Genomic DNA, 14,761 nt, shown 5'->3' on the forward strand with positions numbered 1-14,761 from the left:
ACTGACTCTCATTAATGCATGCATTTATTAAGATGGCTGATAGAAATTGTGTGATTTTAGTGCAGATCTGTCACTGTAAATCCTTGGATGTCAATATGAGCCACTCTAGTTTGGCCAAATGGCAAACTTTGCTTGCTCTTACATGAAATAAATTACAAAAAAAAGTAGATACTTTGACTCATCTACCTGAGAAGTTTGCTTGCCAGAATGAACAAAAAATTCCACATTTTCAACAGATTGGTGAGATTATATGTATTGCACCAAGAAGTTTTGAAGAGAAGCCTTTTGCAACAGTAATTGAATTAGAGATATTTAACATGCAAGCAAGAGCTTCACAATATGTTGATTGTTACTGCTGAGACAAGGGAGGGGTGGGAGAGAACTCTGAAAAGGTGTGTTTATATATGTGACAACTGTGCTCTGTCTCTCACAGGGTGGCGTTGCAGATAACCTCTCTCTTTCGGCCTACATCACAGCAGCCATGCTTGAACTGGGGATGAAAGATACGGTGAGTCCTGTTCAAGTCTTTACCCTGGTTTAGGACACACCTTTGTTTGGGGAGGAGGAGGATGGAAGAGAGCCTTTGAAACATTGATCAGGGGATTGGAACCTCGCGGGTTCATAGTACATTTGACAGGCTTTTAGTAATGTTATGGCCAATCTTCAACTTTCCATCAGGATGAGATGGGTTTAAGGGTCTAAAAGGAGAGTTCAATGGATAGTTCAGGAGATACTTGTAGATGGCCAGTACCCTGGATATAGCGCACTGAAGTGCAGCTCAGCACACTGCTTAATTCATAGGGTCTACTATGGCCATACTGAAGGTCACCATGCAAGTAATGGACCGGATTTTCTTAGCACATAGTGCATATTCAACAAACCAGTAAAGTATACTGAGAAACAAACATGCTAATGTTTGAAAAACAAAATGGTTCAAAATCCAAAATATTTTTTGCTGCTTTTTGAATTATAGGTCATTTTGAGTTGTGTAGATGTAAAGCTGTTAATATTTCCTTTGTGCCAATAGGCACTTGTTGCGGTTATTGTATTAATCATGTGGAGGCATTTTATTATACTAAAGCTTTTCCTGACAGTAACTGCAACTTATGTATTTGCATGGTTCTATCACAATACCGAATTTTAAATATCTTCCAGCCAGTATATTGTATCCAGAATATAGACTAACACAATATCATGAAGGTAAATATATAAAAGTAAGTATGGTTTTATTTACATTCTTACCTTCACACCTATTTATCTTGAAAGTATGCTTATCTTCATGTTTACATATATGTAGCGTTTGGAATCATAAATATATATTTAACCGTAAATATACCTTCATGATATTGGTCAATATTCGGGATATGATATTTTCCTCTAAACCAGTGGTTCCCAAACTTTTGACTCCAGAGGACCCCCACTGAATCACTACTGGAAGCCGGGACCCCAAGCAATTTGTACAATTTCAATTTCTTTTTAAAACGCCTTTTGAAGCAGAGGCAATTTCAAGAGGGAGACAGCCTGAATTGGGTCTATTGGCATGGACACGTACCACTAAATAATACACTGCTGTATGCATACAAGTCTCCTGCTCTCCGCCATAGCAGCACCTCTACATTCTCATTCCAGAGCCTTGGAGTGGTGACCCTTCCTTACAGCAACAGGTTGAAAGATTGTGAATTATTAGCATTTTTAACTATTCACAGTTTAAGAAGGTCTAAAATATTATAAAATTATGAAGCATTTTATAATAAAGACATGCCTCAAGGAGCAACGAATATTGTGAAAATTCTAACAAGAGAGTGCACAGAGCGATGAGTCCAGTGTACAGAGCAAATTCAAGGTCTATATTAGGAGTTCATCAAGGAAGTGCAAGAGATGGCAGGAAGGTATCTGCACAGGAGGCATATTGTTTCAGCGAGATCATGGAACAATGCTATGCCAATTAGCATAAACCCCTGTTAGACATAATTTTTAGTCAGACAGCAGAACAACATTTTACCACCAAGGGGTGAGCAGTGCAGTTAAGGCATATTTCAGAGAGGCCTTGCGTGGCACCTGACATGACCCTCTCCTGTTAGGATGCCCACTGCCCCGTCCCTTGGCAACAAAAAACTGCAAAGGCTACAGCGAATAAGAGCTCGATATGTCTGAATATGAAAGCTTTACAGCACACATAATTCACCCAGGGTCTTGTGGAAAGTGAGCAGTCAGACAACAGCACAAAAATCCTGCTGCTGATCCTGGCTGCATCTATTTTTACCTGACTGCCAAGTAACGGTAACCTATACACATGTGCCTTTCAACGCTTTATTGCTTTTATTGTATTGCCTGTATTTTCATTTTTGTGTCTGTGACTGCTGTTGTCTGTCTTCCCCCGCTGCCTCTACGTGGTCGTGCCCCTTTTTCTTCCCTCTGTTCCCCTCATTGTCCCCGTGTCTTTGCCCAGTTTTCTCTTCTGTTCTTAGCTGCCCCTATATTTCTGTATTTTGTATTTTGCCTCTGTTCCACTCGTTTTTTGTGCCTTTCTGCCCTCGGTTCCACTCGTTTTTCCTTGTTTTTATGCCCCTTTTGCCTTCTGTTCCACTTGTTTCCCCAGCCGCTGTGCCCCTGAGGCCCCGCCCCCTGACTGCCGACTGCCCATTCTCTGCCCCCGCCTCCCAATTGTATTGTTGTGGTCTCGCCGCCCCTGAGCCAACATTCACAGCACTTGTGTGCTGTGAAGACACATGGGCGTTTCATTTTTCACTATGACGATAGGCACTCGAGTCCTGCGGACCCCCTGGGAATGTCTCACGGACCCCTGGGGGTCTGCGGACCACAGTTTGGGAAACACTGCTCTAAACCGATCCACACTTATTGAAAAGAGATAAATGGGTAGCTCAGTAATTGAGCATTGTCTAACTTCTAGAGGTGGTCATGGTGAAGAGCGGCCAAGAATGGTTGGGAGATGGAGAGGGAACTTCCACCCTTCATCTTTTTGAGTCAATCAAGAGGTTACAATTTGAGTGTAACTGGAAATATAACACGCAATCCAGCCCCCTCAAAGATAGTCTCCATATAGTGGGACCCTAGACTGAATGGGTAAGGAGACTAGACACTCATATTCTGCAATCTCCCATTCATAATCTGGCTGGCGATGTGTTTTGGGGTGAAATATTTGGAAGCCTATGATGGCATCACTAGGTCCAAGTGACCAACCTCCACTTCAATTACTTCCCTGCAGGACAGCACTGTGAAGCATGCTCTGGCCTACCTGAAAGAGTCTTTGTCCACTGTTACCAATACCTACACACTAGCTCTGATGGCCTACACCTTCACCCTCGCTGACTACAAGGAGGCGCGTGATAAAGTGATAGCGGAGCTGAATGAGCAAGCCGTCAAATCAGGTAAGAAGGAGAAGTATATTCCCACAAAAGTTATTGAGATCGCAACCATTTTAAGGTAGCAGAACAGCAGGTTTTATGAGCGATGCATCCTAAATATATATTTAACTTGTGCAATAAATTCTTATTATTTGACTTTTCATTTTGCTTGAAATGATGTATTAAAAATTGGACACTCAATTCTGAAAAGAGAAATAACACGTCCCTGTCCTAGAGATGACAAAGATTTTTGCCTAAATGGGGAAAACGTTATTTTGTTCTTCAATTAACACTTTCAATAAGGTCCCCCCCCCAAAAAAAATGCTTGATTAATCTGTTTTACATTTGCCTTTGTAGCATATTTTTTGAATGAAAAACTTTGCATATTACAACTGAAATTATAATGAACACTTCTGTCTTTCCATTGCTGATATTGGATCCAGCCAGACAGCTGAAAGGGCTAGCCATGTCAAACATGGTCTCATTCAGGGACTCATTTCAAGTGGCTCGGTCATGGTATTTATTGCACACACTAAATACCGATCCATTAGAGGACAGCGTTTACTGGGTGTGGTATTAACTCTCCAATCTGAGCTTTGTACGTCCGAATAGGGAATAAACTCTTCAGTACTGCAGTAAATACGATTTTACTCAATACCGTCCAGCTTTGTATTTTTTACAATCATTTCCTAATGAACTAGTATGTTATACTGTGGCCTCTTATCTACTTCTCGCATGGAAGACTAGGCGGCGGGACCACTCTGTTTCATGAATTAGGAAATATATATTTTAGTCCGGTTTTTAAATATAAGGTCTGTCATCAAATTACTTTTACTATTTCTTATTGCGAAAGCTGTATCCTCTTAATTTCACACTGTGCATCTTTGTGCTTTTATGATAACACATTTTTAAGTATCAAATAAAGCGATTTGACTGACTGACAGTCCTGCAATATTTCCTGCACTAATTCCAGGTGGTTTTTGCTAGCAAAATTGTACTGGGATTTACTATGAAATGTATGCACTCATTATAAACTCCTACTGGAACTACTGTGATCTATGGAGTGCTGACCCTAATGGGAACTAGTAATGATCAAGAGAGTTCAGTCCTTATTGAATAATAACTATACTTTCAAACAGCTGCGTAAAGCAACAGGGGGTTTGATATACCATGAGAAATTTGCCCTATTGATCTTTTGTGACAAATATTTATTAAGTAACTTATAACAATAGCAGAAAAATAAATAAGGATCTTACAATATTCTTAACAAGCAGGGGAACCCAACAGGTTACGAATAACACTGAATGTACTAAGACATACAAGAAAAGACAAGATACAGAAAGAAGGGTGTTGGTCTGACATCGAAGAATGTAAAAGGTAGATTAAAGAACTACATTAAAATAATGATATAATGGAGTCTAGCATACCAGAACAGGAATATAAATGAAACCCTGCAATTGCACAAGATGTTCTTGTATATAACAGAAGCAATATGTGTTTTGTACAATGAGTTGGTTGTGGCTGGTTTTATGCAGTCAGGGCTTGTGAATCCATACACCATGACTCTACACTACGGGTAAATGGCCAGCATGATCACATCCTTTTAGACCTAACCAGGGATAAATCTATTGTATCAGATGTAATGCTTTTTCAGCATCAGATGTAAAAGTTAAAAGCTCTTCATGTGAGTTATGATAGATAGGTCTACCTGCAGGTTCCTCATCTCCTGAATCCCCCAGGAATCAGACTGTACCTGGAAACATTGAAGTAGCTCTCACACGCAGGCAGGTAGCAGCATCGCTCCGACTTTACTGTGAGATCCTCTCAGGACATGATATCACAGAGCTGTATATTGCACCACTCCAGTGTGCTGAAGTCATTTACTTTTTTTCCACCACCTTCGATGTGGATCCGGAGTTGCACTCCTCAAATGTTTTCATGCAAAAAGATTTCAGGGTTTATATGGTACAACTCCTTCTTTCCACCAGAAGATGTTGATGTTTGACCCTCATGACATCTTTCTCTGGTACTTGCATCCAAAAACACATAGCTGGTTCATGTGAAAAGTAGGCCGCATGACCGGCAAAGTCATTAAGTAGTACTGGGTGAAACTCTTCATGGTGCAGGCCTTCAAAAAACACCCAACCCGACTCTACTACAGGTTTTGCTCAAAATCTCTCTCTAGCTTGCTTACGACAGCTAAGTTTTCAAAGTGGCCTGCTTCCAAGAACAAAGACAAGTCATCTCTCAAGAAGCACCACAACAGGGATTGTTTCACTTTTAGACATTGTTCCAGTTCGAAGGGGAGGTTTTCCGTTATGCTGCAGGGTTCCCAGACCCAAGCCTTAACATAGTCCTGAAAGCCTGTATTGGTAGTGGTGTATTTGGTGCCAGACTTCACTCCAGCCTTGTAGCCCCTTTTCTGAAGTTTCAGTGCTGATCAGCTTAGGTCACATCTGTCACACATGCTACTGTGGCAATATTCTGCCCTGTTCTGACTCTATGGTGTGCCTTCCAATCCTATGGAGTCTTCAGGAAGTCGAACCAAGCTTCTGGTGGTAGCTCCATCTCCGGCAGCCATCAACCCTCCCTCCCTCCGTTAAATGAGGTTCCGGTTCTGGCCCTGGTTCTTCAGATGCCAAAAGTTTTGGCGATTGCTCCGACATCAGCATAATTTCTAGGCCTATCCTTGCCGAATCCTGCACTGGGCATGGATTTTGTACTGAAATCGATGAAGTTTCCAAAGACTAATGCCTTTTGATCAGATTTAGACACAAAGGGCATCAACTGCTTGAGGAGGAAAATCCTTGCATGCCCTTGCCCCATGATAAGTACTTTGAGTATCTTGAGGAACTCTCTGGCTCTGATTCTGATCTTGTCTCTAATAATGTATGGATACAGGTGATTATTTACCTCTGCAGAGTGCCAGAGGCTTACAAACGTCCCTAAATGTCGATCTGAAGTGCCTCTCAGGGCCTCTCACTGAGTAGGTGGCCCCATTAATGGCCATTTTGCACAAAACTGTGGAAGTTCTACAATTGCCTGTATCTGTGGAGGAGAACAAAGATAGCCTTCTCATGGAAATCCTGTGGCACACTTGCGTCCCTTGACCAAAGCTTTTATGGACCCCATCTTGGTTGCAAAGAGGAAACTAGTTTCTCCAGCACTAAATCGACAACCTGCCATCAGCAGTGAAGAGGCAATAAATGAGCAGAAGTGAGGCAGAAAAATTAGCAGGAAAAAGCAAGCAGAGGAGCACAACCTGAAGGCAGCAGAGGGTAGCGGACTGTGGGCATGCTGTACAGGAGAATTGTCGCAGGAAGAGATTGCGCGGGAACCTGCTCAATGCGTTCATGCTACGGCCTCCAGTAAGTAGGTCCTAGGAGGAGTGTGGGGCCCTAGGTGGGGAAAGGGGAAATGGCATGAAGAGGTAGGAAATGCTCATAAAGAGGCAGAATAAAGGTCAGAAACTAGAAGAAAGAGGCAAGATAAAGGTCAAACAAGCAGAAATTGGCAGACTAATGGGGGGCAGGAGCGAGCAGTGAAGAGGCACAATAATTAGCAGAAAACGAGCAGAGGAGGCACAAACCAAAGGCAGCCGAGGGTGGTGGACTGTGGGCAATCTGGCAGGTGAATCTGGACAGGTGAACTAACGCAGGGGTAGATGGCACAAGGACCTTTAAACATGACTCAGGCCTGCCATTGAACCCTGTGTGTGCTGTTTAAAAATGTAATTTTGACCTGGCAAGATAAACCTCTTGCCAGCCCCAAATATTTCTTTTTAAAACATATGTCACCCATAAGGTATACCCAAAACAGCCCAGAGAGCAGGGGGCAGTGTATTTAAAAACATGCACATGTACCTTTGAGTTTTCATGTGTCCTGGTAGAGAAACTCCTAAATCTGTTTTTCACTCCTATGAGGCATACCCCTCCTGTAGGATATCATTTGGTTACCTTATTACATTAAGTAAGTGCCAACTTTGCATTGGGAACAGGTAGAAATATCCTAGTTGGTCTCAAAAGAAGTATATTTTAAAATCATCTTTAACAGTAAAGATCGTTTAAGTCACAATTCTGAAAACACCACTTTTAGAAGGTTGGCATTTTCTTCTCCTAACCATTTGGTGCCTGCAACCTTTTGTGAATAGGCAGTTGACAATTGTGTATTTCTCCCAAACACTGAGACAGAGGGGGACTAGACGTCAGAATGGGACATCCTGCAGGATGGGAGGAGTGGAGCTGCTCTCTGCCCTAATTACATTTTAAAGCGGACACCAGCCTTTTGCCACCCTGACCTCTTGGAGCCTGGGCAGGGGAAGGGGGGGGGGGGGGAGTTTCCTGAATCAGATTTAGAAAGGCCTAGAAGTTTCTCCCACTTCAAAGGCTGGCAACACGTATAAACATTAGATGCTCAGACTAACTCTTCAGTTCACTCCAGGACCTGTGGAGGATCCCCACCCACCAGAAGGCTTGCTGCTTGAGGCCTGCTTTGTAGTTCAGAGGACAGCCCTGCTTCTAGCTGAGGACTGCGTGGCTGCTTGAAGCCTACCTTGTACCCTCGGAGGACTGCCCTGTTACATGTAACCTACCTTGCTACTTGATCACAGGACACCAGAGTGATTCCAAGGGGTAGTTGGCTGGCTTCCTGTTCTGAGCTACAGTGACTCAAAAAGCTCCAACAATCTTGAACCCACACCTGGAATTTGCCTGAAATGAGTCCTGCCCTCCAAGTGGTACCCATCCAGTCCAAGACCCCAGGAATTGGTGGGAAAGATGCCCAAGCAGCAAAAAAATGTACCTTTTGACATGGAAAATCTTCCACAAAAAGTGGCCTGAGAACCGACAGGAGATCTGCTTGCTGATCCACCAAAGTGGCATGGTTGGTCCACCTGACTGCTCAGTAGTTCAGCAGCAAATTCTGTTCAGCTTCTACTCTCAGGAAGGGTATCGTACATCATGGAACTCTCATCGGCTACAGTATACAGCTTTGTCCCACTGGAGATATTCAGCATACAAAAAGTGACGTGGTCTGAATGTAGGAATTTTCAATGTGGCTTCGTCCAATGGCTCCCCAAAAATGACTCTTCAACAGACACTGGCAGCTACCTTGCCTTGCTGAATTTTACCTTCTCAGGAATTTTTCATTCAAATTTTCTTCTAAGTCCAAAGGTATGCCAAGATCAGACCCAATCTACCTTGTGTAGCCAAATCCACGTTCCACCACGGTCGGCCATATCTTTTGACTTTGTCCTAGTTCCTGTGACTGTTGGCGCTTTGATCTTTTAGGTGCTATTTTTCATTAAAAGGTTTACAAATTCATAACTCCTGTACTACTGATTGGTTTTAATTCATTTTATTGTCAAGTTATTTATTACATTATATTCTGTTCTTCTAAATTGATGTGGGCAAAACATTGAGACTAAGGGCCTAATGTAGCTCTCAGCCGACAGGTTACTCCGTCACAATATTGACTGATATCCTGTCCGTTGAAATATAAATCCCATTATATGTTATGGGATTCATATTTCAGTGGGCGGGATATCTAAATCAGTCTCTTAGGGTGGCAGTGGCAGAGTTTGGTGAAAGGGTTACTCTATCACAGACATGACAGATATCCCATGCTCCGTATTGTTGGATATACTGCACTTGTAATACAGCATGTGACAGAGTAACTCATCTGCTGAACTGTAAGTACGGCCCTTTGCCACAACGTCTGGTATAGACAAATACTGGTGATGCCTGATGACCAATCATTTTATATTGGAAAGTAGGATTCAAGTTTATTATTTAGAGCCAAGTATATTTTTTTTCAGTCTGGGGCATTGTTGTACATGTAACCCAAATGTCCAAAGGATGAAAGACTGGACCATATGAAGAATGGTGCCATTTAGGAGGAGCCCTCCGTCTTCCCCCTCAGCCTCTCAAGCTGATTGTGAACAATGCCAGTTCAGTGTTCAATATAAGGAGGCACAGAGGTGCCTAAGAATTTAGAAGTTCTAGATTGGAACACTCAGGACATCACATCTTCCCCAACAGATGTCCTTGGAATCACCGCATCCAATCAAAAGGCACTTCTTCAGTTGATTAAAAATGTAAAATAGTAAAAACCTACATATTTGGTGACAACTTTGATAATTAATTAAACTTCACCTTCTCTCTTTGATGGTCATTTTCGTCAATGATGTGCGTAGTGTTCACTGTTAGGGCTCCCTAATCTCTGCATTCTAACTTGTATTTTTACAGAGGGACAGATCCACTGGGAGCGCAAAGACAAACCCAAGCAAGAAGATGTGCCCTATTGGTATCAAGCACCCTCTGCGGAGGTGGAGATGACATCCTACGTGCTCTTGGCGTACATGTCCCAATCCCATGTGTCCACAGAAGACCTTGGCACAGCGTCACAGATCGTGAGCTGGCTCTCCAAGCAGCAGAACCCATATGGGGGCTTCTCTTCAACCCAGGTAAAAGGCACAAACAGTGACAATAGAAGTGCCCCATTAAATAACAATGTCCAAATATCCCATCCATAAGATGTCTTTTGTGTTATTGAACCACATTTCATAGAGGGTAGGTCTGTTAATGGGACAAAGACATCTTCCTCTAAATATCATGCTCTGCTCTCACGTTGCCTTTTTAATTCTCTGGTTCTTCAAATGGTCTCGCAATCACAGAGGTGAAGGTTTAATTTCCCTTCCATCGAAACATGAATGTCCTCACTAATGCATAACATTATCTGTGAACAATGTCATGCCATTAAACCCTGACAGAGTGATCTCGCAGGATTATTTGAACACTTCTGATCATTCACGGGCAAAGAGTGGTTTGTCTTGGCTATATGACACTTTAAGGCATTGAAGGATGGGATGGCAAGGGTTTTCCATGCTCAGGTTAATAGGTAGGTCATGTTGGTCTTCCAGAGGAGAGAGCTACCTGATTCATGAACTGCTTACATGCTATTCTGAGCTAATAGTGAATGGTGGCCCTACCTCACAGACTACGTCTAGTTCTTTTGGGATTCGTTTTCTGAGATATGGGTGGTTGATGCAGAGACCGGTGTCTTCATGGATGGTTTCACAGAATAAACAAAAGCTGCCCCAAAAAGAAATGTGATGTCACTTGTCGCAGAATATTGCATGTACTAGTCAGTTCCCACCATTCTGACAATGTGTAATCTTTCATTTTCCTGCCAGTGGGTAGGTGCTGGTGCGTTGCCCCTTTCAGGTTCTTAAAGATGTGTGGATGGTGATGTAGGAGAATTGTGAACTACCACTCAGTCATTGTGTGGGCAGAGGCTTGCAGCAATGATTGTCTTGTTAGTGTTTGCACAGGTGAATAGACCTGATCTGTGTGAGTGCATCCGATGATCCGCTATTCTGTAGGTGCGAGTGTGGTAGCGCTGTTGCACTCCAGGTGCGTGGTCACTGTTACAACAATTCTGCTTGTGTATGGGCACTTTCCAGTAACCATGTTGCCTCTATGTTCCTAGGATACAGTGGTAGCTCTCATGGCTCTGGCCAGATATGCCGGGGCCACCTTCAGCGAAAAGGGAGATGTCACTGTGACTGTCAAATGTGGGGGCGAGATCCAACAGCAGTTCCATGTGGACAACAAGAATCGGCTTCTGATGCAGCAAGCACCACTCGCGAAGGTTCCAGGAGAATACACTATATCGGCAGCAGGGAAGGGCTGTGTGATTGTGCAGGTAAGTGAGAACTCAAATTTTGGGATCGTTTTGTTATAAACCGTATCCTGCCGGAGAACTTGGGAATTTCCCACACAGGAGCTCTGAATGAGGAATAGTTTGGGATCTCTGGAATGTGGCTGAAGGACTGCTGTCACCCCAGGCTTCTTCAGGGAGAAGAAAGAAGTCCCCGAAATGTCAGGCATTTGTAGAATGAAAGCCTCAGATTTTTGTAGACAAGAGATAAAAGGTTCAAGCATAGGTTTATTTTATCAGTGTGAGGTGCAAGGATTCCTAGGAAGGAATGCCTAATATTTCTTGGTGGTTAGACTGTAATCCTCCTTCTCTCTGTAGACGAGCCCAGCCGATGAGCATTAGTTGGCGTGAGACATGCTAAGTTATGCAGACAGCCGCACTCCCAAATAGGGCATTTTGTTTACTGAATGAAGCTACAGGCATGTCCTGGATAAAATCCCCTCTTGTAGATGATTGTTCTGGTTACAAATTTTCAACATTTCATGTTGAATCCATTATGGTTTATGCAGTACTTAATTTCAGCCGGTGGTTGCAGGTGGGGCCCACCAACATTCAGTTTTGGGGCCCGGCTCATTTTTCCTCATCACACCTTTACCCAGTGCAAGAGAGAGAAAACACAAAAGGAGAAAAGGAAGAAGACAAAGACAGTAAAACAGTGACAAAGAAAGCAGGGATGACAGAACCTGAAATAGTGAGATAAAGGAGCAGGGACTCTCTGATGGAGGATAGAAAAAACAAGGGGTGGAATCAGGACTAACATGTCTCGGGATTCTGTACCCCCACTTTTTGTAGCATTAGCCATGGGCTTCTGAGTTGAATGTTTAGTCCCCAACACTTATTTGGTTACAAATTCAGCACTGTGTTTATGCAAATATATGGATATAAACTTGTAATGAAGCCTGGATCTTCACGCGCTAGGAGCCCGCATCACTGTAGGGCATTTTTTGTGGATAATTATTAAATCCCATTTATCAAAAATGCAGTACATGAATCCTTAACAATTTACTTCTCTGCAATTCATTGGCATTTATATTCTTGAGATTTTTCTAAAGTTTAAAACACAATGGGATAATAATCCAGACCTGTACTGCAGGGAGTCCCTTTACCACAACCTCCTATTGTCCGATTCTTGTCCTGGATTTTTCCAGGATTTCCTTGATGAGATCCATCAGATTTCCTACAATGGATTGCAACACCCTCAGCTTGAAACCCTCAGTTAATTTCCATGAACGTTATTCATCTACAGGTCTAGGTTTTCCCTTTGGTGCTCTGCATTTTCAAGTATAAGAGCTGACAATGTACAAAACCTTTCTTTTGTAAGATTCTAGAGTATCAAAGCCCAGAAGCACAGACTCATCAAGGCTTTTCCTGGGTTAAATCTATTGATTTAGCATAATCTGCTTCTTGATGTTTCCATTTTTTTATGGGTCAGATTCCTGGGCTGCACCAGGCATTTTCTTTTTTTAAAAACATTTTTTTTTATTGGTTTTCCCCTTTTTATGGAAGGAATAAGTACATCACATAATACAACACATATAAAGTCATCTAAAAAGGAGGGAAGCAGCAGCAACAAGAGTCAAAAAAAGAGCCAATAAGCATAGGTCAACATATAATAGCCCACATTAATAGAAGAAAAGACGCCATATCCACTACAAAAAAAAAATTGACTTCTACTCACTTGCGCTTTAAATCCAGTCAGTGACGGGGGCCCAGATCTTAGCTCCCATTCCGCTCTTTCTTCTCCCCTTAACCTTATAAATGGCTATTTCCAAGTTGTATATAGACAATAATCTTGCCTGCCAACTCAAAAAAGACGGAGGTTCAAGGTTGATCCACTCCTTTGTAATACTAGCACACACCGTTGCCATACAAATAAACAAAAAATACTTAATTGCATTAGATCTTGTATGAGCATTGGTATCTGAATTAAGCCCAATCAGCCCCAGTTATACATACTGTTGGTCCCATTATTGATCCCAAAAAACGTTCAATAGACAAAAAAAAATTCAGCTAATTTTGGGCAAGAAAAAAACATATGGATTGCATTCGCAGCAAACAAACTGCATCTGTTACATTTAGTCCCCGCAGATGTAGCCCATTTGGAGATCTTTCTTGGAGTATAATACAAGTCATAAATAGCCATGGGTACGCATCCTCCCCGTCATCAGGACTTGATTCGCAAGACTTAAGGAATCTATAATATAGATTTCTTTTTGCCCTAGCTTCAAAGCCCACGTGTCTACAAATTCTACTTTCGCATGCTACCATTCATCTGCATGATACACGTCGATCACAATCCCTTTCTAAACCACAAGCCCGACTATTACACACAGCCTTAGCTACAGCCAAAATGTGTATATTACGGCAATGGAAATAGTCTCAACCACCATCATAAGAAACATGGATGGTGACCATGATGCAAACCGCTTCCTAGGAACGTATTATATACAACATACAGGATCGATAAGTTACTTACCTGTAATCCTAGTTCTCTTCCAGGGGTATCCTCATCATCGTCAAAAGCACTGAATATTCTCGCCCTTGTGCGGGACCCCGGAAACAATATAAAAATATATATGTAAAAAACACATATATGTATTTACATATATTTGGAGCGAGATATATCATTTTCTCACACCAATACAGCTCTAAAACCAAGGCTAGACAATGTAAACATTTGTATATGTACAGCAATTAGGAAAGGAAACAAAAAACACATTAGGTCAAATAGTCCTTGAACTTTGTGTTTTAATGAGTAAAAACACTCATAAATCTCAAATTGCTCATAAAAGACATTGTCCGCCATAGGCTGCATTGAAAAGTGAATAGCACAGAAACTGAAAGCCATTTCAGTTAAAACTGGCACCGTGCCTTTAAGGCAGCCATGACCCCAGGCTTCCCATCATGCCTCAGGGGTGGCAGTTAGGTCAGTTATTTGCATAACCCTGAAGTCAAGTTAGATACGTACAGCTCTCAATTACCTGGGGAGGCGGGTGGGTGTGCTTATGACTTTGATGAGGATACCCCTGGAAGAGAGCTAGGATTACAGGTAAGTAACTTATCCTTTTCTTCCAGGGGATCCTCATCAACAGTCATAAGCACTGAATAGAATAGCAAGCCCATCAAACACCTGCAGGTAAATGAGAAGTACATGACCCAACTTAAAAAGACCAAGCATAACAGCCCGAATTAGCTGTTAAACAGATTCCGCAAGGAGGCCTGGCCTACCTGGGTATCTGCTCTTGTGTCAGAATCAAGACAGTAATGTCTGGTAAATGTATGGACGGACCTCCAGGTCGCCGCCTTACAGATCTCAGACATGGGTACATTATTGAGGAAAGCCGCAGTCTCAGCTCTCCCTCTGGTGGAATGCGCTTTGGGAGGAAAAACCAGGGGCTTCTGCGCTAGCTGGTAAGCAAGCTTAATACATGAAACGATCCATCTAGAAATAGAACGTTTCGAGGCAGAATGACCTGTCCTGATCGATCCATAGTTAACAAAGAGATGATCAGAGTGACGAATGCCCTTAGACCTATCTAGATAGAAATTTAAAACTCTTTTCAGGTCTAGAGAATGTAGAGCCCTCTCAGCTGGAGTAGAGAAATTGGGAAAGAAAGTGGGCACAGAAATGGTCTGATTTACATGAAAATCTGACATCACTTTAGGAAGAAAAGATG

General features: G+C 42.4%; 1 protein-coding gene and 1 long non-coding RNA gene across 2 annotated transcripts in view; one reads left to right on the plus strand and one right to left on the minus strand.

Moving 5' to 3' along the window:
• LOC147706528 (alpha-2-macroglobulin-like protein 1) overlaps window positions 1-14,761 on the plus strand; it is a 268,374-nt gene that overhangs the window by 227,195 nt on the left and 26,418 nt on the right. Inside the window, exons 27-30 of the mRNA XM_086932997.1 lie at window positions 434-508; window positions 3,227-3,389; window positions 9,611-9,828; window positions 10,854-11,069. Of these exons, the coding sequence (XP_086789123.1) occupies window positions 434-508; window positions 3,227-3,389; window positions 9,611-9,828; window positions 10,854-11,069 (672 nt within the window). The remainder of the gene's footprint in view (window positions 1-433; window positions 509-3,226; window positions 3,390-9,610; window positions 9,829-10,853; window positions 11,070-14,761) is intronic.
• LOC147706529 (uncharacterized) overlaps window positions 1-14,761 on the minus strand; it is a 137,676-nt gene that overhangs the window by 72,253 nt on the left and 50,662 nt on the right. The gene's annotated exons all lie outside the window — the stretch shown is intronic.

Source organism: Lissotriton vulgaris, chromosome 7 (genome assembly GCF_964263255.1).
Source record: "Lissotriton vulgaris chromosome 7, aLisVul1.2, whole genome shotgun sequence".
Taxonomy (NCBI): Eukaryota; Metazoa; Chordata; class Amphibia; order Caudata; family Salamandridae; genus Lissotriton; species Lissotriton vulgaris.